The sequence below is a fragment of the Carcharodon carcharias genome, chromosome 13, assembly GCF_017639515.1.
Source record: "Carcharodon carcharias isolate sCarCar2 chromosome 13, sCarCar2.pri, whole genome shotgun sequence".
Lineage (NCBI taxonomy): Eukaryota > Metazoa > Chordata > Chondrichthyes > Lamniformes > Lamnidae > Carcharodon > Carcharodon carcharias.
This window is the reverse complement of record NC_054479.1, coordinates 20,165,403-20,192,962: the sequence shown is the minus strand read 5'-3', so window position 1 is coordinate 20,192,962 and position 27,560 is coordinate 20,165,403. Positions and strand designations below refer to the sequence as shown.

The following is a 27,560-nucleotide window of genomic DNA, read 5'->3' as shown; positions in this document are numbered from 1 at the left end:
TTTAACCAAAATTTTATTGGTCCCTAACCAGGTCTTACTAACAACTTGGGCGTCTGGCCTAGGATCATAACACACAGATAGGACAAAAAGTGAATAATATCCTATTTTACATATGTAATGCTCATCTTCACACCATAATTTAATAAACAATGAGATTTGACAGTTTCCATATCCTCTGACCGACTATGAATAATGTCTCAAGAAATCAATTACTGGCAATTTAAAAACTGTGCAGTTCAAGTATTTAACAATTAACAGTAACAACCTTTCAAATTGCCTGCCATTAAGAGGAGAGTTTTGGTGAATTGTCTGGTATACCACTAAGTTGGTGGCAAAAAAAAAAACACTTACCTGAGGTGCTACATAATATGGAGTGAACTGTGGAGTCATCAGATCCCCGTGATCGATTTTGGCAAATCCAAAGTCGCACAGTTTAACTGGTGCATCCTACAAGGTGCAAGAGTCAGGATATTAAAAGTAGGAAAGGAAAAGATAATCAGTTGGCCTTGGTACAAGACCATAGGAAGTTTTTAAACACAGATAACCATTTGCCCACTTTGTCTGTGCTGACTCTTTGCAAGAGCAGTTCGACACTAATTACTGTAGCCCCATGCTCTCCCATAGCATTCTCAACTTTTACCTTACAACCCAATAAATTACAACTGTCACATTAGCCCATTTGGCTAACCTATATCCCCGTGATGTCGCTTAACAGTCCTTCTTGGTGTTTTATGTTAAGAGAAAATTTCAACATCACTTATACCCAAACTGTATGTTGCTTTATATTGATATAAATGTATGGTTTTATAAAATTATCCAAAAAAAGCTTCTGCAATCCAAGCAACACCAAATATGACAAACATATTTTTCAGCCTGCCCAAACTTAAGAACTACTTTTTTCTGCATATCACACCACAGAGGGCAATGTCCAGACCTCTTTTTCTTAAAAAAAATACCGACAGACAGTTAAGTTTTTTAAACCAGTATTTTTAGAGAAATAAACTAGCATACTGGGGTTGTTTGTACAACTGCATATAGATCAGGAACAATCCACTATAAAGTTTATGGTGACAGTCTTGGGATGTGGTTGTGGCACTGTCCTTTGTAGGGCACTCGGAGGGGCCTTTTGCTTGTAGCTACAATCCAGCCTTCTTTGAGGGCTGGAGACTTTCCTTTACTTCCAATGGTCCACATAACCTGCTCTGTTGAAGCTGCAGATCTTTGGTTCATTTGTTGTGGAATGGTTTCACTTTGCTGTGGTGAGGAAATGTCTCTACTTACAGCTAGCAGTGACAGCTCCACCAACCTGCATGTTGCTGGAGGTGTTGGAGAGGAGGGAAAGGGCTGGAATGCTCAGCATCATTGAGGTGGAAAATGTGAATGCTCCTGTCTCACTAGAAAAAGAAAAAAGTGGCTGAACTGTAACAGAGAAGGTGGAGAACAAAGATGAAAAGGAGAAGAGAAAGGAAAAATTTACTGTGCAGTGGAGAGAAATAAATTCAATAGATGGCTTTAAAATGTAGCCAATTGCAGATAAAGCCCCTACCTCACACCACTAATTTGTTGCACTTCCAAGTATTAATAACTTAATCATAAACCCACTGAGGTGGTAGCATGAATTTGTTGTTGAATTGAGGCCCACTGTTGAGATGAGATAAACTCAGAGCTGGTTTACCACAGTTGTACAAATTGACTCCCATATTTTGCAAAGCAGTCTAGAAGACCCAAGACCAACATCAGACAACAAATTAAAAAGGGGAATGTGGTACATGGATATCAATCTATCTAGACAGGAATGATTAAAAAGGAAGGGAAAGTATTCAAAGTCTTTGGCATACAAGATATTATTACGGGACAACCCTTGAACAGGAACTGAAAATCCATAGTGATGATACCTAGCATTCTTAGCTTGAATATAACAGATACAGAGCCTAAATCATCAGCACAGTGCTTGGAGTGGAGGCATGAGAATTATCCAAAATAATTAACTGAGGATCAAGTAATGGAACAAAAATAACTTCACCATTAGCAGCTTATCTGTTTCTTTTGGGGTGGGTGAGGGATTGAAGAATTCTAATTTCAGTAGAAATGCTTCCAGTACTGATCACAAACAAAAAAAGGAACATTATTCAGCTACCTAATAACTCAAGTCCTAAACTGCATCGCATGCCAGAAATGAACTGGAAATCATACCTTCCTTGCCACCCCTCCCCAACCAGCCCCTAATCCCAAGTGTCACATTCTGACTATTGCTTGGAATGCTGCTACCAAATGATAAAAATAAAAACTCAATTTTAAGGATACATTTTAGATCTACCCTGACATATTTAATGTTTTACAGATAATATGCACTTTCCACCCTGTGGAAGGTCATGACATGCTGTGAATGTGGCAAGGAATAGAGTTCAATTCTATGGAAAAAACATATCTGGTCACCTCATCACCACTGTCATAGAGAACAATATTTTAATCGTATTATGCTTACCTGCTGTGCCTGGTTAGTAGGTTTAAATTTCCCAAACTTAAGTTGTACATACATTTTGGTCTTCCCAAAAATGAGTGTTTCTGAGGTAGGTGGGGCTGTGCCCCACATCTGAAAATGTACCTTCCAAGCCTGATCTCTTTACTCACTCACCAACTGAAAACCCAAATTTACCCTGATTCATCAGCCTCTGACCTGGCCACAACCCATTCTGACCAGCATTTACACATCCCAGTTAAAAGAAAAAAAAAGAGAAAGAGAATGAGAGAAGGGAGTATTCTTTTTAAATAAAATGAACCAGCAGCATTAAAACCACAAAGACAGACGATTAAGAATGGGCAATAAACGTTGACCTTGCCAGTGATGTTTACATCCTACAAATTAAATAAAAGAAAAATACATCTTACAATGATAACCTGCATTTCAATCACATCTTTAACATAAAACATCCCAAGGCATTCCACAGGAGTGTTATCATTCATCATTTAACACCAAGCCAAATAAGGAGATATTAGGCCAGGTGGCCCAAAGCTTGGTCAAAGAGGTAGGTTTTAAGGACCGTCTTTAAAGAGAGAGAGCTGGAGAAGCGAAAAGGTTTAGGAAGGAAATTCCTGAGTTTAGGGCCTAGACAGCTGAAGGGACAGGCAATGTTGGAATGAAGAGAATCAGGAATGTTCAACAGGAGAGAACTGGAGGAACAAAGGAGATCTCAAGAGGGCTGTCAGCAAGAAGAGTTTACAGAAGTAGAGACAAGCAAAACCATCTGGATGAGAGTTTGAAATAAGACGTGATGCTGGACTTGTAATCAATGTAAGATAGCAAGCACAGGGGTGGTGGACAAACAAGGCTTGTATTAAGGATGTGGAATTAGGGGATCTTGATAACAGAGGACAGGGGATTGGAAACACAGCATCAAATAGAATGTCAAGGTGTGAACAGTTTGGTTAAAGTTTAACATGAGGAAAGCCATTACACTAGTAATGAAGTGCAAGCTAGGTACAAATGTGGGCAAGTATAGAACTTTCAGACAACGATCTTAAAATCAGGATAATTTATACCTTCTATCTCTTGAACAGATTCTGAAAAATACAGTGTGTTTTAGATATTTTAACTACGCACTTTTCACACACATATTTTCCTGTCTTCTTTTTAAGGAGTCCACTGTATGCCACCCTCCAGTGTTGGGGCAGGAAACAGTTGGCTGTTATGGTTTCAGCTCCCACTCTCCAAGGGAATACTAGTTCCATGCTCTTTCTACTTTGTTAACTGGCCAGTCAATTTAGTGAACCTAGGGGACCCATTTGCAACCTGGCTTGGTAAGTCAATCCAGAATTCATTTCCAAGAATGTACAGCAAATACATCTTGCAGCCTAAAAGGGACACCATCATTTTTTTAAAAACATGGTGCAATTCTTCTGTCCTTATAAAACAGCACAACTTCTGGGTTACCATGAGCAAATCCATGGGTGTTTTTTTTTACTATAAAATTGCAGATAAATAGTGTTAAAACATGAAGATTACCATGTTGCTAGTCTATTGGAGTTGCTACTTAGATGGTCAGCCTTTGATTCTTGTACTCACCAGAGAGTTGTCCTTGAAGAGGAGGTTTTCAGGTTTGAGGTCTCTGTGGGCAATGTTCAGGGAGTGACAGTGCTGTATAGCCAGTGCAATCTGGACAAAAAATGCACAACACAATATTAAGCAAATAATAGTAAATGCTCAATGATCAAGAGAAGAGAAACCAGTCATCCTATAATTAGTTATTAAAACATTTGCAAACACAACCATTAACAATATGGAGCAACTGCACTGAGGATTTATATGTGAAACCACAATAAAGGGTGGAATTTCCTCTAATTTGCACTAAGTGTGGTTGCAGGCAAGTAAAACAGTATGCTGCCCGCCAACATCGATGACTGGTTTTCACACTGTCTCGTCTGGAGCCCGCCTCATTATTTATGCACTCCTGGGGAAACACGCCGTTTCCATGGGGGGCAGGCTCGTCGTTTGCCCACTCGCCATCACCCCACCATTGCATCACACTGGGTGCCATGTTTAAAGGCCAGCCGCAAGCACAGCACTCATTGCACCCAGCTCACCACTGCTGCCCGAGAGATATGGCCCTTAAAAGCAAGACGACTGCAGCCACCCGGTTTAATGATGGATCCCTCAAGTGACTGGTGGATGCTCGCCGGGATGTCCTGTACCCTCGTTCTGGCCGCAGCAATGTGACCAATCCGGTTTGGGAGGCAGTGGCAGTCAGTGCCAACGCCCTTCAGAAGAGGACAGCCACCCTGTGCTGCAAAGGATGATCTCCTCCATTCCGCTAGGGTAAGTCATTCTACTCATCATTCTCAACGCACACGCTCACAAACCCAGCACACATACACAGGGCCCTCCATTCACTGCCAGTTCAAGGGACATCACCATTCACAATCTCACACTCACTGTCATTGTCCTCACCCCGTGCATGAGACCACTCACCACCCGAAAAGGCCAGGCACACTTATCATTTGGCCTGGCAGGCATCCTGCTAACACTTTCTCCATCTCTATCCATGCAGGACGAGCTGGTGCACAAGAGTGAGAGGGAGGTCACAGAGCAGTGGCAGAATGCCCAAAATCAAGGTCCTCATGGACTTTGAAAACACAGCCCTCCAGCTGGCCGGCGAGGATCTGGACCAGTCCTGGGCTGAAGGCGAGATTGGTGCTGCTCTACCACGTGAGGATCCAGCAGTGCAACATCCATCAGACAACCAAGCTGTGAGTGATGTGTCCTCTTTCACAGGCCACTGCCATGCACTAATTATCTTTCCTTGCTTTCGCAGGCACATCAGCCAAACAGCCAACAGGATCCATGCCCAAGGCCTCCAACCAAGCCCCAAAGAAACCTCTGAAGAGAATCTGGAGGAACCCTCCCTGAAGTCCCATCATAGCGCTCACCCACACTCTCCACCAGCACAGTGACACACACCTCGGTGGACCTAGCTTTAGAGGAGCCCCAGAATCACAATCTGGTGAGCACATCACACTCTGATCCACTGCAGGCGGCAGCAGGGACTTCCCAGGTGTCCAGCAGTCAAGGATTGCCGGAGGCCAGAAATTTGCAGAGTCTTCTGGACTTGGTTATGTCACAGTTGCTGGAGCTGCAAAGGCAAGCTCAGGAACATCAAGAAGGGATGTCCGCTGCACTCCTCAGATTGTAAGGCATGATGGAGTTGTCCATCCGCCTTCAGGCGACGATAGCACTGGCATGGCAACGGACTGAGGTCAACACTGGTTGGATGGCAGCCGTCATAGAGATGTTGGTCCAGGACTTCGCTCCTGCACTGCTGTGCAGACTCAACTCCATCGTTGATGCCTTAGTCGGCTTCCAACAGTGTGTACACGAGAGGGGTGCTGGGCAGCTTGATCTCACTCCAGCTACCCCTGCTTCTCAAGGAGTCAGCCTGGGGCCTCCGGGCACCCAAAAGGAGGAGGATTCGGAGATGCACACTCTGGGCTCATCCTTCCAGGTGACTCCAAAAGTATTCAGCCCATCCGACTCCCCCCTTCCTGTGACTTTAGCAGTTCTAGCTCCACAGGTCAAGGAGGGTACCACTGCCACACAGCAGTACCCTAAAGCAGGCCAAGACCCTCCAAGTCTCAGCCCTGCAGAGGACGCCCACCAAAGTCATCACAAACAGGACGTCACAGTCAGCAGGCTGCCTCCACCTCTGCTGTGGATGTCCGGGAAGCACCAAGACGTAGTGGCAGGGTTAGGACAGTTAAAGAGAATTAACTTTAGTACAAACAATTAAACAAAATTAACAAAATGAGGAACAAAGTAAAAGCAGCCCCTTAAATTACAGAGACTGCAGAAGTTAAGGAGAATTAGTTGCAAAGCCTTGGCACGGGTGTTAATCACTTGTACATACTGTTCATTATTGACAATAAACACCCAAGAATGTCTCTCTGCCTATAGCTCCTTGTTCTGATCAGTAGCGTTCTTGTCACACAGATGTGAAACTTTTCTGCACAAGGATAAGGCAGCAGTCGCAGTCCAGGGCCTCTTCTCTGTGCAGCCTTCAGGCCAAAGTGATGGTCTGGCCTCTCACTCCCTAGAGACATTACTAATGCCTGCACCTCAGCGGTGCTTGTCATTGCTGCCAGAATGCAGTGGCAGGCGCCACAAAGTTCTCTCATTCTCTCAGTGTGCTCTCAGCACTTTTAAGGAAGGGCTGGCTGCAGCTCTTCCGCGTCTGTGACCACTGATGCTGTGTTCCAGCTCCTGAAGGGCTCAGGTGCAGAAGGTGGACAAATCATCAGATGTTTCTAAAGTTTCGTGGCTGCATCTCTATGATATGGCCCTGATCATGGAGCGCAAGCAAGCTGCCCTTGGCCTGACATGAGTCAGACATTCTCAGAGGCTATGTGAAAATTTACAGAGTGTCCTCAATGTATGTCGTCTTCATCCTCCTGCAATTGAGCGACTATTAGAGCTTCCACTACCTCTCCATGACAGGAGCATTCTCAGAGGGTATTCGCGCCGCCATAAGCCAGACTGGAGTCAAACATTCACAAATGCGAGTCGAGGAACTATGGGGTCACCTCAATGCATGTCATCATCATTCTCCACAAACCTAGCAGCTATGAGGGCCTCCAAAGCAGGCCTGCCTCATTTTGCCAGCACGAGGGCCTCATCCCCATCACCATTGCCTCTGAGGACGACCTCAGCCTCATCCCCATCAACATCCTCCCCATCAGAGGAAACATGTAGCTCCTCCATCTCCTCCTCAGCCAGCTCGTCTCCCTGTTGGAGCACCAAGTTGTAAAAGGCTCAGCAGGCGACGACAACGCGTGACACCCTCTGTGGACTGTATTCCAGTGCTCCTCCAGACCGGTCCAGGCACCAGAACCTCATCTTCAGAATCCCAATGGTTTGCTCCACCAAGCTGCAAGCTGCAGTGCGAGCCACATTATATCATCGCATAGCAGCAGTCTGAGGCCACCGCATGGGTGTCATCAGCCACAGCCTCTGCGGGTAGCCCTTGTCCCCGAGAAGCTATCCCTGCAGCTTCTGTGGACCCTGGGAGACTCTAGGGATCTGTGACCGACTAGGGATGTAGGCGCTGTGCACAATCCCTGGACGTCTGCGCATACCTGCAGGATGCGTTTCTGTTGGTCGCACACCAGGTGCACATTCAGCGAATGGAAGCTCTTGCAGTTGATGTAGCCCACCGTGTGTTGCGACGAAGATCTGAGCGCCAGAGGAGTGTAGTCAATCGCACCCTGCACCTGTGGGAAACCCGAGATCTGGGCGAATCCAAACGCTCTTGCATCCTGGCTGTTCTGATCCCAGGCAAAATGCACAAAGTTGTGTGCCTTCACAAAGATGGCATTCGTGACCTAATGGATGCATTTGTGGGTGGAGGCTTGAGAGATCCCACAGAGGGATCTGGGAAGAGTGTTCTGCAGTCACCATCATGGTGAAGCAGTCTTGGAAGTGTCCTGCAGTCAGTTCTTGTTGAAATTAAGAGTGACATCACAAGACAGCACGAGAAAGCGGTGGAGAGATCAGAACAAGCGCAAGTGAGGGGAAGCTTCAAAAAGTGACGTCAGGACAATGATGAGAGCTGATTGGTGAGTAGTGGGTAAGTGTTTTTGTCCAGTTTAAAATAGATTAAGCTAAGGAAAGGTAAAAGTTCTAGTTTTTATTTAAAGTACATAAATAATTTAATGTTTTTCTTTACTGTATTTAACTTAAAAGTATGGGTTTTTTTCAACTAGAGGCATAGCAGGGCAGCTCAGTCCCATGTTATGTACCACCTGCAACATGTGGGAAGTCCTAGATGCTCCTTGCGCTCTGACCTACCATGTGTACAGGAACTGCCACCAGCTTCAGCTACTTGAGCTCCAAGTTTCAGAGCTTGAGCAGCAGCTGGAGGCACTGAGGTGCATCTGCGAGGCTGAGAGTTTCGTAGATAGCACAATTTTAGATGTGGTCACCCACAGTTTATGGAAGTGCAGGCAGTGGGGGTATAGGTGACCATCAGTCAGGAGAAAGGCGTCAGGCAGGTAGTCAGGAAATCCCCAGGGTGCATCTCGCTCGAGAACCGTATTTCTGTGCTGGAAAACGGTTAAAGTGATGGTTCCTCTGGGGAGTGCAGCCACGCTCATGGCACTGTGAGTGGCTCAGCTGCACAGGAAGGGGGAGAGAGAAGGGGGGAGAGGGGAGGGGGGAGGAAAAAGAGGGGAAGTGCAATAGTTGTAGGAAACTCATGTAGATGTGATTCCAGGATGGTATGTTGCCTCCCTGGTGCCAGGGTCAAGGATGTCATTGAGCGGCTACAGGGCATTCTAAAGGGGGAAGGCAAACAGACAGAGATCATGGTACATATTGGTACCAATGACATGGGTAGAAAGAGGGATGAGGTCCTGCAAGCAGAATTTAGGGAGCTAGGAAGCAGATTAAAATACAGGACCTCAAAGGTAGTAATCTCTGGATTACTTCTGGTGACACACGCTAGTGAGTATAGAAATAGGCGGTTAGTCCAGATGAATGCGTGGCTGGAAAGATGGTGTAGAAGGGAGGGCTTTGGATTTCTGGGACATTGGGACCATTTCTGGAGGCAGTGGGACCTGTACAAGGTGGACGGGTTGCACCTGAACCGGAATGGGACCAACATCCTTACGGACAGGTTTGCCAGTGCTGTTGGGGAGGGTTTCAACTAACTTGTCAGGGGGATGGGATGATGAGAGGAGGTTCAGCAGGAGGAGACACACAACCAAAATTACAAGAGCAAGCAAGTGAGTCTGGAAGGCATAGAAATTATCAGTACTGTTGAAGGGTCATGAGGACTCGAAACGTCAACTCTTTTCTTCTCCGCCAATGCTGCCAGACCTGCTGAGTTTTTCCAGGTACTTCTGTTTTTGTTTTGGATTTCCAGCATCTGCAGTTTTCTGTTTTTATTATTATAGAAATTATAGATCAGTTAAGGCACAAGAGAATTTGGCAAGGTTGGATGGTATTTATTTTAATGCAAGGAGATGAGTTGAGGGCACAAATTAACACATGGAAGTATGATGTCATTGCTATCAGAGAGACATGGTTGAGAGGGGGGCAGAATTTGCAGCTCAATATTCCAGGATATGGGGTCTTTAGGTGAGACAGGGAAGGAGGTAAAAGAGGAGGAGGTATCACAATATTGATCAAGGAATCAATTACAGCAGTAAGGAGGGATGACATCTTACAAGGCTCCTCAAATGAAGATGTGTGGGTAGAATTTAAAAACAAAAAAGGAGCAATCACATTACTGGGAGTGTACTTTAGGCCCCCAAACAGTTAGAGTGAAATAGAAAAGCAGATATGTAGGCAAATTTCAGAGAAGTGTAAAAATAATAGGGTAGTGATGGTGGAGGATTTCAACTTCCCCAATATTAACTGGGTTAGTCGTAGTGTGATAGGTTTAAAGGGAACTGAATTCTTAAAATGCATCCAGGAGAGCTTTTTAAGCCACTATGTAGAAGGTCCTACAAGAGAGGGGGTGGTCCTGGATTTAATTTTAGGGAATGAAGATGGGCAAGTGGTAGAGGTATCAGTGGGGGAACATTTTGCAGATAGTGGTCCTAACTCTGATATCTGTCCCATCCTTGTCCTTTTCCATAACAACCTTGAATCTAATAGAGTTCTAAATTGGGGGAAGGCCGATTTTAATAAAATCAGATATAATTTGGCCAGAGTGGACTGGGAGCAGCTACTTTTAGGTAAAACTGTGTCAGAGCAGTGGGACTCATTCAAGAAGGAAATAGGGAGAGGACAGGGCCAATATGTTCCAGTGAAGATAAAGGATGGGACCAACAAATCCAGGGAACCCTGGATGTCGAGGGATATACAGAATTGGATAAAGAGAAAAAGGGAGGCTTATGGCATAAACTGAGGGCTCAAAACAGCGGAAACCCTAGGAGTATAGAAAGTGTGGGGGGGGAACTTAAAAAGGAAATTAGGAGAGCAAAAAGGGGGCATGAAAAAACATTAGCAGGTAAAATAAAGGAAAATCCAAAGTTATTCTATAAGTCCATTAAGAGTAAGAGGATAACTAGGAAAGAGTAGGGCCCATTAAGGACCATAGTGGTAATTTGTCCCACATGGGAGACCGAAAACAAAGGTAAGAGCCCATGGGATCCAAGGCAATTTGGCGAATTGGATCCAGATTTGGCTGAGTGGCAGGAAGCAGAGGGTGATGGTTGAGGGGTGTTTTTGTGACTGGATGCCTGTGTCCAGTGAGGTTCCATAGGGATCAGTGTTGGGTCTCTCGCTGTTTGTGGTATATATAAATGATTTAGACTTGAATGTAGGAGGGTTGATCAGTAAGTTTGCGGATGATGCAAAAATTGGTGGTGTGGTAAATAGTGATGAAGACAGCCTTGGATTACAGGAGGATATAGGCGGGCCGGTCAGATGGGCTAATCAGTGGCAAATGGAATTTAATCCGGATAAGTGTGAGGTGATGCACTTGGGCAGGACAAACAAAGCACGGGAATACACAATGAATGGTAGGACCCTAGGAAGTACCGAGGATCAGAGGGACCTTGGTGTGCATATCCACCGGTCCCTTAATGTAGCAGGACAGGTAGATAAGGTGGTTAAGAAGGCATATGAGATACTTGCCTTTATTAGCCGAGGCATAGAATATAAGAGCAGGGAGGTTATGCTGGAACTTTATAAAACGCTGGTTAGGCCACAGCTAGGGCACTGCGTGCAGTTCTGGAATCCGCATTATAGGAAGGATGTGGTTGCACTAGAGAGAGTGCAGAGGAGATTTACTAAGATGTTGCCTGGACTGAAGGGTTTTAGTTATGAGGAGAGATTGGATAGACTAGGGCTATTTTCCTTGGAGCAGAGGAGATTGAGGGGGGACATGATTGAGGTATATAAAATTATGAGGGGCATTGATAGAGTAGACGGAAGGAACTTTTCTCCTTGGCAGCGGGATCAATAACCAGGGGGCATAGATTTAAGGTAAGGGGCAGGAGGTTTAGAGGCGATGAGGGGAAGAATTTTTTCACCCGGAGGATGGTAGGAATTTGGACCTCACTGCCTGAAAGGAGGGTAGAGGCAGAAACCCTCATAACATTTAAGAAGTAATTGGATGTGCACTTGCAATGCCATGGCATACAAGGCTATGGGCCTAGTGCTGGAAAATGGGATTAGAACAGTTAGGTACTTATTTGACTGGCGGAGACTCAATGGGCTGAAGGGCCTTTTTCTGTGCTGTGGACCTCTATGACTCTAGGTCACCTATGGGGCCCTGAAAGGAGCCGCTGGCATAGAAATTGAATGCCGCAGTCACTTTCACAGCCACTGGCAATGGATGCCCTCCATGTCCTTGTGATGCCAAATCCTAAAGTAACTGGCAGATGTGAGCAACCAATTCTCTAGACATTCGCAGTCTTCGGTGACACTGGTTCTCGGTCATCTGTGGGAATGAACAGCGGCGTCTAGAGACCCTGGGTGTTGCTAGGCGCCGGACTGTGATGGCTCACTGTGGCTACTTTGCGGTGTGTGCGGGAGCCCCAGCTGCCCCTTATTCCCAAGGCTGCTGCTCCTGCCTCTGCACAGCCAGGAGCCTCAGTTGCTCTCTCCTCCAATTTCTTCATACTCTGTAGGCCATCAGGCATACAGCTGGTTCACCAGACTCCATGCTCCTGATGTACTCCTCCTGCAGGATCAATGAGAGAGACACGTGGTTAGCATGGGTGTACTAAGGACCTGGCCTGGTTAAGTGCAATAGTCCCTTAATGCTTCCCGGAGAGTGCTGGCCACCACTTGGATGGCTAGAGCTCAGTGCACTGCGTGCTGCCGTCAGCTTGAACCATGGGGGAGACAGGTCCAAATTGGTATGCTGATATTGCGAGGGGTTGAGAGCACCTCCTACATGGCCAGCTTTAGTGAGGAGATTGTACAATGTGTGCAGTCCAACTGCTTTGCAGTCTACTAAAAAAGTGCTCATGAATTTGCAGTCTGTGCCACGGGGGAAACTTGGTGGCACTTTGATGCCTCTGCATTGCTTCAGTGGGCAGATAAGCTAGGAGCCCGACCCCAATCATATCATCAATGTGGCTGCACCTGAACTGTCTCAGTTACAGAGGAATGGTCACTTTCTACAGGTTTCCCTGAATGCATGGCCACTTCACTCACCCACCCTACCCCTACACCCTGAATGCTTGCACGTTGTATTCAACGGCAGGGCTGCCCTTGCCCACCCCTGCCCACCAGTCGCCTCAACTGCAAGGTTGCACTTGCTCCCCCTCAAGTTGCCTCAGAAGCAGGGCTGTACTTGCCACCAACTCCCCCTCACCCTCAAAAGTCGCCTCCGAGGCAGGGAGGCAATTAACCCCAACCCTCCGAAGCCTGCAAAGCGACCCTGGCAAGGTCTGTAGAACATTGCTGTGCACGCACCTCCAGTTCACTTAAAGTGCAGGCCGCCAAGTGCACATCACCTCTGTGCCGGTGTGAAACACGTCGGCGTGATTTCCCGTTGACGTGGATGGACAATCTAGGAGGGGTGCAAGACCCTGGCGGGATGGCCTGATAATCGTAAGCTGATGTATGACAATGAGATTCCTGACGATCAATGGTGGGAAACTTGGCCTGCCATCGGTGGGCTGTGCGGATAATCGCAACCTGCCTTCCCGAAGTCGTAAAATCAATTGTCCATATTGCCCACTCACGCCAACTATCACGCCCGTCACCAGCAGGAACAGAAAATTCCGCCCAAAGTCTCCTCACTCTAAATTCACTTCATAGTGAAAAAGAGGAGAATCCTTAAAGTAATTAAAACAAAGGAAGTGTTCTACTACCTTCTGCAGATCAATGCTGGAAATGCACTTTGCTCAGCTTTTTTTTTGAATAAACGATCGTGATTCTAGGTCATAAATTAGGAGGTTAATGCAGCTTGTGACGAGTAACTGCTCCACTTGAGAGAGGAATCAAAAAATCTTCTTCTTTAATAATATTGGCATTTATATAATGCCTCATATCAAAATATATCCCCAGTGTATCATATAATAAATTAATTTTGAAGTGCAGCGATTTATGGTCAGCAAACAAAGCAGCCATTCATCACTGGCAATGCAATAAACAAATTAATCTGGTTTGGAGGGAAAAATTGGGCAGGATACTAAAGCAACACTTCCACCAGTGTCATAGGACCTTTAGTGGAAAAGTGTCCTTAATACCAGCCTTGATTTTGAGCCCAGACCCTGATGTGGGGATTGAGCACACAATCTTCTGATTCAGGTGCCAGTGGCCTTAGCTTAGACTTCTGATACAAACTCTTTACAACTTTATAAAAATATACTTTGCGTGTTATATCTTATAGTTTTTTGTGAGATATTAAATACTTGTTCTGTAAAACATTTTCTACCTTTGCTGCCTGTGTAAATGTTTTCAAATTACATTCCTCAATGTGAATTAGGGCCTATAAACAATTCAGAATTTAGGTTAAATTTGAATCTTATTATTCAACATATATACAAAAAAAATTTAAGCCCATTTAAAATTGAGCATTAAGGCAATGCTTCAAATGCAGTACTTCAAAATAAGAAATTCTACTTTCATAAAACAAGTTAAAAATTGACTAGTAAGATAGCATATTTAACATTCCAGTGCATCACTGGGGATTGTTGCGTTATGGTCCTTTGGATGAAATGTTAAGCTGAGTTCACATCTACTTGTTTCACTGATGAGGTCAATGTAAAATAACCCACTGCACCACTGAAATGGGAGAGTTCTTGATATATGCTGTGGAACAGTCCCCCACTCAACCTTTGCCAAATTTATGTTAAATGGTCGTTCATTTTTTTTATTCATTCACGGGGTGGGAGTGTCGCTGGCTAGGCCAGCATTTATTGCCCATCCCCAGTTGCCCTTGAAAAGTTGGTGGTGAGCTGCCTTCTTGAACCTCTACAGTCCACGTGGTGTAGGTACACCCACAGTGCTGTTAGGAAGGGAGTTCCAGGATTTTGACCCAGCGACAGTGGAAGAACGGCAATATATTTCCAGGTTAGTATGGCGAGTAACTTGGAGGGGAGCTTCCAGGTGGTGGTGTTCCCATCTATCTGCCGCCCTTGTCCTTCTAGATGGTAGTGGTCTTGGGTTTGGAAGGTGCTGTCTAAGGAGCCTTGGTGAATTCTTGCAGTGCATCTTGTAGATGGTACACACTGCTGCTACTGTGTGTCGGGGTGGAGGGAATGAATGTTTGTGAATATGGTGCCAATCAAGCAGGCTGCTTTGTCCTGGACAGTGTCAAGCTTCTTGAGCATTGTGGGAGCTGGACTCATCCAGGCAAGCGGGGAGTATTCCATCACATTCCTGACTTGTACCTTGTAGATGGTCGACCAGCTTTGGGGAGTCGGGCGGCGAGTTACTTGTTGCAGGATTCCTAGCCTCTAACCTGCTCTTGTAGCCACAGCTATATAAATATATAGCTAGCCTGGTTCAGTTTCTGGTCATTGGTAACCCCCGGATGTTGATAGTGGGAGGGGTTCAGTGGTGGTAATGTCATTGAACATCATGGGGTGATGGTTAGATTCTCTCTTGTTGCAGATGGTCTTGCTACATTTGGATCTGGACTACTTCAGCATGTGAGTCATCACAAATGGTGCTGAACATTGTGCAATCATCAGCAAAATGATGGCAGGAAGGTCACTGATGAAGCAGCTGAAGGTGGTTGGGCCGAGGACACTACCCTGAGGAACACTTGCAGTGATGTCCTGGAGCTGAGATTGCTGACCTCCAACAACCACAACCATCTTTCTTTGTGCTAGGTATGACTCCAACCAGTGGAGGGTTTTTCCCCAGTTCCCATTGACTCCAGTTTTGCTAGGGTTCCTTAATGCCACACTCGGTCAAACGTGGCCTTGATGTCACTCTCACCTCACCTCTGGAGTTCAGCTCTTTTGTCCATGTTTGAACCAAGGCTGTAATGAGGTCAAGAGTTTAGTGGGCCTGGCAGAACCCAAACTAGGCATCAGTGAGCAAGTTATTGCTTAGCAAGTACCGCTTGCATTGTTGATGACCCTTTCCATTACTCTACTGATGAATGAGAGTAGACTGATGGGGTGGTAATCGGCCGGCTTGGATTTGGCCTGCTTTGTGTGTACAGGACATACCTGGGCAATTTTTCACATAGCCAGGTAGATGCCAGTGTTGTAGCTGTATTGGAACAGCTTGGCTAGGGGCATGGCATGTTCTGCAGTGCCACCTTCAGTGCTATTGCCGGAATGCTGTCAGGGCCCACAGCCTCTGCACTATCCAGTGTCTTCAGCCATTTCTTGATATCACATAGAGGGGATTGAATTGGGTGAAGACTGGCATGTTGATGCTGGGGACCCCCGGTGGAAGCCAAGATGGATCATTCACTGCACTTCTGACTGAAGATTGTAGCAAATGCTGCAGCCTTATCTTTTGCAATGACGTGCTGGGCTCTCCCATCATTGGGAACGGGGATATTTGTGGAGCGGCCTCCTCCTCCAGTGAGTGGTTTAATTGTTCACTACCATTCATGACTGGATGTAGCACAAACTGATGTTTGTGGGACCATGTGCAAATGGCTATCTACATATTAGTCACTGCATGTGAAGTGTTTAGAGTGACAGTCTGAGAGATGAAATAGCACACTACACACTATATATACACTAAACCTGCAACACCCCAATTCCACCACACATGGGAGCCCCACAATCATCTGGAGTGTCACAAGACTGCAGGCAGAATTTAAGAGCACAGTCCATAAAGAGAAAATTAGAGTGTAAATTTTGCTTGTGCAGCTCCTAACGTGTTTAAAAGTAAAACTGACAGAAACTTGGAAGAATATCACTTGGCAGCCCCCCAAAAAATATGTTGATGGGATGAGATGAAGAAAGGTAGGACATGGCCTGTGTGGTGCAGAATTTCTATGCTGTAAAATTCTATTCAGGTGCAGTAGCCAGGCAGGGGACAATGCTCACTTCACCCATATTCGAGTTTGTCAAGTAAATTATTTATTTTCCTCCAGGGATTTATTCTCTGCCATTTATCTGCTTCAGCAAACACACTAATTATTAAGTCAGCACATACTTTTCTGAAATATGAATTCTCTTCATCCTCGCCTTATAGTCCTGCACCCTTCTCCAGGTGAGACGGCATAAGCGCATACTCAACCATCAATTGCACACTAATAATCAACAAGAAACTTGATTCAATTGAAGAGGAAGCTCAAATCTTGGTCAAGAAATGAGTTCCATGTTTTGAGTGGCCTATTTAGATGACCAGGTAAGAAATATCGAAACACAAATGGAGCTCAGACAAATGCCTCAATTCAATTGCCTAGCTTCCAGGCTGCTGACTTGACTACTGATCTTTTACCCACAATTATTCTTAATCTTTCACAGATAGGTTCAAGCAATGTGCTCCCAGCCCTCTACCAATGGCAGCATCAATTCAGTTGGCTGAAGGAAACACAAATGATTGAGCAATGACTTATACTTCAATTGATCCCTTCTGTGGGAACACTTGGGATAAATTTTAACAAAGATGGATTTTTTGGAGACAGGTCAGATGTTAAATTTTAAGAGACCTGAAAATCAGACTCCAAGACACCTACTTCCAGATTTAAGGAGGCAGGATTACGGGATGAGCAGCCAAGTCAATCCCAGGAGGTTGGCATCATTTAACTTAACCTGCTTTGTAGGTTTAATAGAAGCTGGTTGGATTTTCCAGGCCTGAGGAAATCTGGCTGCTCAAAGGAGGCAAGGACAACTTCAGGGAGGTATGTGCCTTTACAGCACTGTTTGTGGGCCAGGAGGAGCAGGAGTGCCACTATACAAAGATGCCTAGAATCAGGTATCAGATACCCTCCTCCATGCTTTCCGATTGAACCCATCTGCCCCCGCAGCCTGAACAAGAGTCTTCCCTGCCTATTAATCAGCCTGACCCCGGGCAGGGAACATGTCAAGAGCAAAAGATGCATGCTTGGAGAAACCCAGACCCCACCTGCCTATGTAATTGGCCCCTGTTAATATTCACGTCTTGGTCTCTGACAAATAGCAGAACCAAGAATCAGAACTATGGCTGTGGAAAAATCACAGATATGTCTGTCTCTCTTGATCCTCCATGCTCCCCAATAAGGCATAGCAGTCAGCTCCTGGGTCTTTCATCATTTTAGGAAAGTTGACTTTTCTAACACCAGACTAAGATTTATTGCACGTCCATCCACAAGAATAAAGCATTTCTCACCTGTTTAGTAACCTGGCTTGCCATTTTCTCTGTAAAGTGCTTGTGTTGGCTGATTCTGTGAAACAGCTCCCCACCTTCCATCATCTCCATCACAATTAGCAGCCGAGGCCTGGGGATTATGAAATAATGAGAATTTAGGAAGAAAGTAAGGAGCAAAGAAAATAAGAAATCAAAGAAGAGAAAAACAAGAGAAAATGTAATATACAAGAAAGAGAAAAAACATGTGTAAGAAATTCAGAAGCTGAACAATCTTCCATGTTTATACTTTGCATAGCATGAAGCATTAGAACATCTGATACAGAACAATGTGGAGCTACCACATTATCCAGCAAGGCTATAACTTTAAATCTAATTTGTTGGGAATTATGGATACCACTAAGAACTGTGTTGAGGCTGCCCAAATTACTTTTCAAGTAGGATTCTTGTGGTTGGCAGAGAGGAAGCAGATATCAAATCAGCCAGAAATTTATTTTGAACCAACGACCACATCAACAATCTTGCTTAATGTGCTTCCTAATTCATAATGCCATGTACTTCAATTCTTAATATAAGCACAAGTGCACAAAATGAACTATCTGGCAGTTTAGTTCACTGTACAATTTGTTATTGTGACTGAGACATACCTTGGACTGGACTCATGGGGGAACTGAACGCTGTTCGCATAAACCTCAATAATCTGAACAATGTTATTGTGGCCCACACACATCAGGTGGTGTCGAACCTAGAAATGAGACAAAGAAAAAAACTTGCAATAGAAATATAACGATGTCAAATCATTATAGTTTTTTTCCCTTACAAAATATCAAAATGTTTTTTTCTGCTGCAGATGTCTTATCATGTAAGCTCACACATGCAAAGCAATTTCTACCACTCACTGCCCAAACTAAATACTTCATTAAGGATTTATTTTTAAAACTTTAAATATTGGGAATTTGAAATAAAAACAGAAAATGTTGGTCACACTCAGCAGATCCAGCAGCATCATAGTACTGAAATTACTACGATATTTATATATATATTTATATATGATATATATAATACAATGCTGTCATAGTGCATAGTACCTGATTCCTGACTAAAACCTTTCCTCTCAGACACTGGTTTTGCTTTGCTGTGTACTTGCAGCATTTTGTATCTTATTAAACTTCATTTCCTTATACATTGGCTGATATTCCTAACTGATCAAAAAGCAACATACATGGTGAAAATAAAAATGTATTGTTTCCTTAATCTGTCTATTTTAACTTTGAGGTATTACTGCTTTTCAGCTATTTGGAGTGTTTCTCAGGAATCTTGAGAAATAAGCTGCTACTGAAAAATGTAAAATAGTGTCTGCTTATTTTGTTGTCCTTGGGTGGGGCAGTTCTTAATTATCATGAGGATTGCATCATTCTTGTTCTACTCAGTTACACTGTTAAATTAGTTTGCCATTACCCAAACAGGAAATTATACTGGAATTTGCAAAGACAGGAAGGATTTGCACTCCACTGAGAACTCCCTTCTACTTTGCTTTATTTTATTGCCTGGGAAAGGGGAATAAAAGAGAAGAGGAATAAATAGGCTTCCAATGACCTTTACTTAGTGCTGTTAGTATCAACACTATGGGCAGAGCAATATCATATTTAGAAGTACGGCCTGTTCTAAACTCTTGCCAATGATTACGTACTGTGCAAACCAGAGAGAGCAATTGAGTGTAAGAAAACAGGAGATGCTCTCAGTATTAATTGAGAACAGGCTACTCCACTAATGATCATTCACATGATAGAATGCCTGGTGAGGGCCAGAGAAATTTTCGAAGAGATTCCTTACGTATTAACCTCCCAGTCTCGGTTTTAGGCTGCAAAATATGCAGCCTGTAATTAACTTCAAAATAAGACTCAAATAGAGGAAAGGTAGCTTGTTTCTATTTACTTTGTCTATTTTAGATCAAGAGGATTGCGAGCAAACTTCACACTGATTGCAGCTTTGACAAAGAGCCACAATTAATAGGCAAGGGAATGTTATGTCCTTCTACCTTCTCCTTCTGTGATGAAAAATATAACACTCTTACCTCATTTCTTGCTTTTGGGCGATCAAGGAGAATCTTTAGTGCAAATCGTTCTCCCGTTGACTTTTTCATGCATACTCTAAAATAAGTCAAATAGTGAATATAAGTGGAAAAGTAAGGGCAGACCACTCCATTACACCCTTCCATGCAAGGTTCATATATATATAGTTCTATAAGCAAGAATTTTATTTTATCACCTGCCAATTCAATTGCAAAGCAAAATAAAACCAAAAATATTGCAGATGCAGGAAATCTGAAATAAAAGCAGAAAATGCTGGAAAAACTCAGATCTGGCAACATCTGTGAAGAGAGAAACAGAGTTAACATTTTGAGTCCATATGGCTCTTCTTCAGAGCTAAAGAGAGGTAGAAATGTGATGATTTTATACCATTGAAGAGGGGATGGAGCAAAATAGGTCAGGGACAGGTTGGAGCTAAGGGGAAATTTTACAAAGATGTCATGGACACAGGATAATGGGAGCGTTAAACACTAAAGAAGGTGCTGATAGTGGCATAAAGGTAAGATAGCAGAATGTTAATAGCAGAACGAGGGTCAGCATTGTGATAGCAAAACATAAAAGCATGTGACAGATGGTCCTGTGTGGCAACAGGGTGAGGGAAGATTGGGGAAAAATGAAAGGATTATTTTTTAAAACTGAATAAATAAATTTTTAAAATGGATTAAAAAATAGGGTAAAGATGAAGGAGAGAGTCCATGGTCATAAGTTGATGAACTCAATATTAAGTCCAGAAGGCTGTAAAAGTGCCTAATTGGAAGATGAAGGACACGTGTGCGTGAGAATAAGGTGGTTTGTTGAAATGGCAAGTAACAGGAAGGTCTGGGTCATGCTTGGGGACTGAGTGAAGGTGTTCTGCAAAGCAGTCACCCAGTCTGCATTTAGTCTCCCCAGTGTAGAGAAGACCACATTGGTCTATGGTGTGCGCTGCTCCCAAATTGAAGGAGATGCAAGTGAAACACTGCTTCACCTGAAAGGAGTGTTTGGGGCCTTGGATGGTGATGAGGGAGGAGGTAAAATGGCAGATGCTGCACCTTCTGCAACTGAATGGGAAGATGCCTTGGGAGGAGGATGAGGAGTTGGGGGTGATGGAGGAGTGGACCAGGGTGCACGGAGGGAGTGGTCCCTGCGGAATGCTGACAGGGGTGGGGGGTGAGGGCAATGGTGGCATCATGCTGGAATTGGCAGAAATGGCAGAGGATGATTCTTTGAATGTAGAGGCTGGTGAGGTGAAAAGTTAGGACAAAGGGGGCCCTATCACGGTTTTGGAAGGGAGGGAAAGGGTGAGGCCAGAGGTGCAGGAGATGGGTTGGAAACGGCTGAAGGCCCTGTCAATCACTGTGGGTGACGGGGGGGAAGCCTCGGTTAAAGAAAAAGGAAGACACGTCAGGAGCACCATTTTGGAAAGCAGCATCATCGGAACAGATGTGACAGAAGTAGGAGAATGGGATTGAGCCCTTACAGGAAGCAGGGTATGAGGAGTTGTAGTCCAGATTTGCAAAATAGTTCCCCAAAATATGTTCAAAAAAAGGGCTGTAAAAATAAACTCAATCTGTATTTGATAAAAATGGCACTTCAATCCACCTCATTTTATAAACCATCGCTTAATCCAGAGAACAAGTAACACCCAGGTCTATGCCAATCCTCCTGTCAATAGCGCATGAGATAAGCAGTGCATGGGATAGGCAGAGCATCACTTGATGCCTCATTTGAAAGACAGTATCTCTACCAATTACAGTACAGAAAACCACTTAAAAACAATAATTTGCAATCAAGTCTCTCTACAGACCCTCCTAGCACATGATGAACAGCACTGTTTTGTTTGCTCCAGAACTTTCTATTTAGGTCCTGTCAATTACTGGTCCTGATCGCAAATAGGTTAAGTAAAAGTCAGATGGGAAGACAAAGACACATATACAAACGGAAGGTACGAGAGATAATGTCAAACAGGAAGTAATAATTGGATTCTCGAAAACCTGTAGATAAGATTTTTGAAAGCCTGTAGATCACAGGAGGAAGGCAAGATTGAAGGCTGTTAGAAATTTTGCAATTTTGAGTTCCTGGTAATGTATAGAAGACAGTGTGATGGCTTTCAATCTGAAAACTTTGCGAAGCTGTGGTGGGGGTGGAGGTAAAGAGCAAGTAAGGCAGCAAAGCTGCAGCTCAGGAAGAAATAAAGCTCAGAGGAGCAGTATAAACAATATAAATAAAAAAGGTAAAGGCAAGAAATTCAGCTTTGATGCGCTTCCTTTGACTAGAATAATAGGACTCCATTTTCTGTGCTTATACCTGAATACCTGCAGGGAAATATTCAACTGCACTGCATGCATCTACTTGTAATGACATGGTGACTGTCCTCCTCAGAGTTTCAACACTAGTGAGATTGCAATTGCTGACTGGGCAAATAGTACACTTCTTTTCTCAAATTTGGCTCCATCAAAAGCAATGAGGATCAGGTTGCTTGGAGGCTAAGGTTACACTTTCTTCAGGGGAGATAAGACCTTAAGGTCAAAAGACTTGGGAGCAGAAGTAAGCCATTTGGCCCATCGAGTCTGCTCCGCCATTCAATGAGATCATGGTTGATCTGGTAATCCTCAGCTCCACTTTCCTGCCTTTTTCCCATAACCCTCGATTCCCTTACTGATTAAAAATCTGTCTATCTCAACCTTGAATATACTTAATATACAGCCTCTTAATAAACAGCCTAATAAACTTAATAAACAGCCTCTACAGCCCTCTGCGGTAAAGAATTCTACAGATTCACTACCCTTAGGGAAGAAATTCTTCCTCATCTCTGTTTTAAGTGGGCATCCCCTTACTCTGAGATTATGTCCTCTGGTCCTAGGCTCTCCCACAAGGGGAAACAGCCTCTCAGCATCTACCCTGTCAAGCCCCCTAAGAATTTTATGTTTCAATAAGGTCACTTCTCATTCTTTGAAACTCCAATGAGTACAGGTCCAACCTACTCAACCTCTCCTCATAAGAAAATCAATACATACCTGGGAATCAACCTTGTGAACCTTCTCTGGACTGCCTCCGACGTCAGTATATCTTCCCTTAGATAAGGGGCCCAAAACCGTTCACAGTATTCTAGGTGTGGTCTAACTAGTGCCTTATATAGTTTTAGCAAGACTTCCCTAATTTTATACTCCATTCCCTTTGAAATAAAGGGAATTTGCATTGCCTATTACCTGCTGAACTTGTATGCTAGCTTTTTGAGATTCATGCACAAGGCCCCTCAAATCCCTGTGCTGCAGCTTTCTTCAGTCTTTCTCTATTTAAATAACATTCAGCTCCTCTACACTTCCTTCCAAAGTGCATAACCTCATACTTTCATACACTATATTCCATCTGCCACGTTTTTGCCCACTCACTTAACCTATTTCCCCCTGTAGGCTCTTCACCACTTGCCTTCCCGCCTATTTTCGTGTCATCTGCAAATTTGTCGATAGAACATTCATTTCCCTCATCCAAGTCATTAATATATATTGTAAATAAATGTGGCCCCAGCACTGATTCCTATGGCACTCCACTAGTTACAGGTTGCCATCCTGAAAATGCTCCCATATCCTCAACTGTCTTCTATTAATTAGCCAGTCCTCTATACGTACTAATATACTGCCCCAACACCATGGGCTCTGATTCTTACGTATGTGGCACCTTATCGATGATGGCATCGTGGTGATCTCACTGGACTAGTAATCCAGAGGCCTAGGCTAATTCTCTGGGATAATTATAGCATTGACAATTCTTCTCTTAGTGCCTTTCCACTACAACTCAATTAACATTGGTGTATCACCAATTGATTGGCACAAGTTCATGTCCTGTGATGTACCCATCATATTGACTTAGTTTCAGCTCAAAGATTCAAGCTGGCTATAACATGGCTCAGAATATTTGATAGATGACTGTAAATCTGCATTTACTAAGGTATTCAATGTTACAAATTAGTACTTGAGGGGTTAATTAACCTCTTGTGAAAGTCTGAATCCTACACAGTAACCCAAAATAATCATTTTCCAAGTGATGGAGAGAGGCAAAGAGGAGAAAACACAGATTTTCAATTTACAAAGTAAAATTATAAACTTCTAAAACAAATTAGTAATGAGTGTTACCTTTTATTGAAATATGCAGTAAAGGTAATCTACAAATAATTTGTTCCATGTCTCATTTACAGAACATCAACTAATAACCAATGTTACTCACATTGCACTTGCTGTAAGTAATTAAAACAGGACATGGCTGTGCAAAGTGCAAATGAAATTTAGCATTCAGTGGGTTAAAGTTATGTTCAACATACAACTGCCACAGATCCAGTTTTCAATGTTGGCTGACAAATGGGATAACTTAGTCTCAGGCATGAAATCAACACCAACCCCTGGTAACTAGAGTCATCCTATTATTTTCTATACTTTCTTCAAAAAAATGGCCACCTCTACATAGAATGGGGAGAAGAAAACTAAAATTCACACTTTTTAAAATGCAATCTTACTGGAATTCCACACTTACAGGATTTAGCCAGTAAGATTATAAAAAACAATATTTTTATTCTTTGCATCATTACTATAGGCTAGATATTACTTTTTGCAATTTTAGCTTAATGAATTCTTAAGACATTTGTCAGTTTACCATCTCACCAACAATCAACAATTAAAACTAAGATAAAGTTGTAGCATTGGATGCGCTATCACAGTATTTTTTTTTTCTTTTTTCCTATTATCCCCTTCCTTCCTCCCCTCGGTTTTGACTCTGCTGAGATACAAGGCTGAAGGTGGTAGCTCATCTTGCTGTTACTGGCCATACTCAATTGTGAGCTTAGACTTTAAAGTTTATAAGTTTAAAGTTAAGTTAAACATAATGTTTCTCCCTCTCTCCAAAGCACACACCAACTCATTACTGTGTCCTATCCTTCACCTAGTACTAGTTTCCTAGAGATAGAAGCACTACTAATTCTTCCTCCTTAAAGTAAGCTATATCTAAAAGATTCTGTGCATATCAGAATGTGGGCAATACTAACAAAACCACATTTATTGCCCATCCATGGTTATCCCGAGAACATGGTGAGAGGACATCATGAACCAATGCAATTCTTATGGCAGTACTACTCCCAAGATTATGGCACTGAATCTCTTGCATCTTCCTACTAGGAGCATATTGAAGAGTAATCTCAGACAGCCAGGTTCAGCAACAGGCTGCACCCTGCCACACAATGAGTATTAAATGATATTTGAACATAAATTTTTAATCATAATAAGCACTACTGGATGTCAGTTACGGAACATAAACTGTGTGTGACAGTATATTCTCCAGATAATAAATACCTGCTTTCCCCTTCCACTTTTCTCTCCTCCTCTCCAAAATGCTGAGACAGTTCTGTGGGTGCTGGTAGCCTCCAATAAGTATCTTGCCTAACTGGCTACAGGTCTGTAGACACTCATGAACAATCAACTTTACAGCATTACAGCCCAGCCCCATCAACCACACCTAGACATAAATGCATAGTTGAGCAGGTGTGGGAAACCTGGCTTGAATTTTCCTTTCATAAATCCAGGGATACTGGGTCCGATTGCAATACCCTAGATAGTATGGTTAAGATCAGCTGATTCAGCATAAATCAGAAATCAAACATGGGAGTGTCTGCTTTTCTACAAAACACAACGTGAATCATTATTTTGGCCTCAAATTCTTCCAATTACATCCAATCAGCAATGTGTTTTTTCCACAATGTGGTGAAGATCATTAATACAATATCAGTTTTGCATTGATGCAAGTTCTACGTGTGTTAATGTCAGAACAGTAGTGTATACTTAATCAGTATTCAATTCCTATTAAGACTTATGACGTTCTTATTTAAATTCAGTTATCTTTACAGCCACAGCTTCTTGCTGCAGAAGTGAACATTGCTATGAATGAATACAAAAGCATTAAAGGACAGAGGTAGAAGACACCCATCATCACCAGGCAAGCTCCTGGTCTCAACTGAGAATTGTACACGAAACAGGCAGCCAGTTTGCACCAGTGCTGAAGCTGCACACTTCAGGCTTACAGGCATGTGGGATACCTACATGAAGGTGACTTCTCACGTGCCTAGGTAAATGCCCAAATTAAGACATTGCACAAGTATCTGGTTACTTTTCTAAAAGGAAAATCAGCAGTTTGGGAAAGATGGATGAACTCAAGCAAGGGAAGTGACACACTGAGGATTGAGGTCCCAAGCCCTAATGCCGATTGCAGGCAATCATTGGCACAGTATGAAAACTAGCTCTCATTGAAGGACTGCCGAATGTGCCAGAGCTAATTTTCTAGTAACCACCTCCTCTTGTCAATGGAGCATCAAAGGTGAATGTTTACTCCTGAAATCCAATTACTTAACCCTCGCTATCAAAATAAAAATTCAAAAACTGCAGCTTACAGTAAGGCACAGTTCAAATACAGTTGCTTAATCGGCTTCAAAGTGTAGTTTTATGCAGAGTGATGCCAACAGAACAGGTTCAATTCCTGTACTGGCTGAGGTCATCCATGGAAGCCCCACTTCTCAGCCTCACCCCCTTGCCTGAGGTGTGATGACCCTCAGGTTAAACTTACCACCAGTCATCCCTAATAAAAGAGCAGCCTAAGGTCCTCTGGGAATACGGCAACTTTTATTTCACTAAGTGAGACACATTTCAGTGTTCCTCCAGAGTCACATGAGTACCAGTGGGGCATGTACAACAAAATAAATATTTGTTTTACAGCTTTTTGCAACGGAACAGGATGAATCAGCACAGGTTATGCAGAGTCCTTTTTTATTTCATAATAACATATGAAATTAGAGGAGTAGGGTCATTTGACCCTTTCAGCCTGCTCCAACATTCAATATGATCAAGATTCAAAAAAATTAGCAAGCACTACAAACTTGTCTGCCTCACTATATTGCCTGATTCAGATCAAAAAATTGCTCCCAGACTTCAGTAAATACAAATCCAAAAGACTTGCAGATACAGCTACATTGGTTAAATCTGTAAGATTACCCAATGCTTTAAGTCAAAGTTGAGGAAGGCTCCAGGCTGAATTCCCAGTTAACTGGCTACAATGGGGTTAAGCAGTACTCAGCTAAGAAAGGGTGGGGGTGGAGAATCTGCTCCTTATTACTAGACAAGAACTCCTTCTCAGATATATGCACACCTAGGAGTTGAGTAAGAACAGATCAGACTTAGTTATAAAGTACCATGTCATTGCATCCACAACTAAACAACCTTCCAACAATCTAAATGAAATGTAGGCTAATATATGAAAGATAGATGCTTACTTGGGCAAGTTGACATCCCAGGCGAAAAGCACTTTCAAGAGCAGAGAGAATAAAACTGGAATGGGGAGATGAAAGTCTACCATGGATGACTTGTCCCTGATCTTTATTTTCCACTCTCTTGACTACAAAATGCTTGACCTTAGCATCAATGCGGATCATCTTGATTAAAAATGGCAATCAAACAGGGATAGAACAGGGGAATGGGACCTGGCTGGATTGCTTTACAGAGAGCTTGTATGGACTCGAGGAAGCCACTGGCCCTATCATGTGCCATAGCGACTATGAACACACATGAATTGGAGGCAAAATGCAAGGTCACACCTTGTGACCTCCATGCAATAATTCATGGAGACCTGACCAGTGTTGCAGGTATTCCACTACAGAATCTCCACCATGTTTTGAAAGCGGCAAAGGGAGTTTAGTACTCCAAAGTTTTAAGCAACCAAGATACTGTTGGAGTAGACGAACA

At 43.4% G+C, this 27,560-nt stretch overlaps 1 protein-coding gene across 2 annotated transcripts in view; it reads right to left on the bottom strand.

The window, feature by feature from the left end:
- mapkapk5 (MAPK activated protein kinase 5) overlaps positions 1-27,560 on the bottom strand; it is a 62,313-nt gene that overhangs the window by 19,550 nt on the left and 15,203 nt on the right. For both annotated transcript variants that reach the window (XR_005944911.1, XM_041203338.1), the window contains exons 3-7: positions 19,791-19,866; positions 18,364-18,461; positions 17,741-17,849; positions 4,064-4,153; positions 352-447 (exon numbers count right to left, since the gene is read on the bottom strand). Coding sequence is in view for 1 of the 2 variants with exons in the window: in XM_041203338.1 (XP_041059272.1) it covers positions 352-447; positions 4,064-4,153; positions 17,741-17,849; positions 18,364-18,461; positions 19,791-19,866 (469 nt within the window). In the remaining variant the exon portion in view is untranslated. The remainder of the gene's footprint in view (positions 1-351; positions 448-4,063; positions 4,154-17,740; positions 17,850-18,363; positions 18,462-19,790; positions 19,867-27,560) is intronic.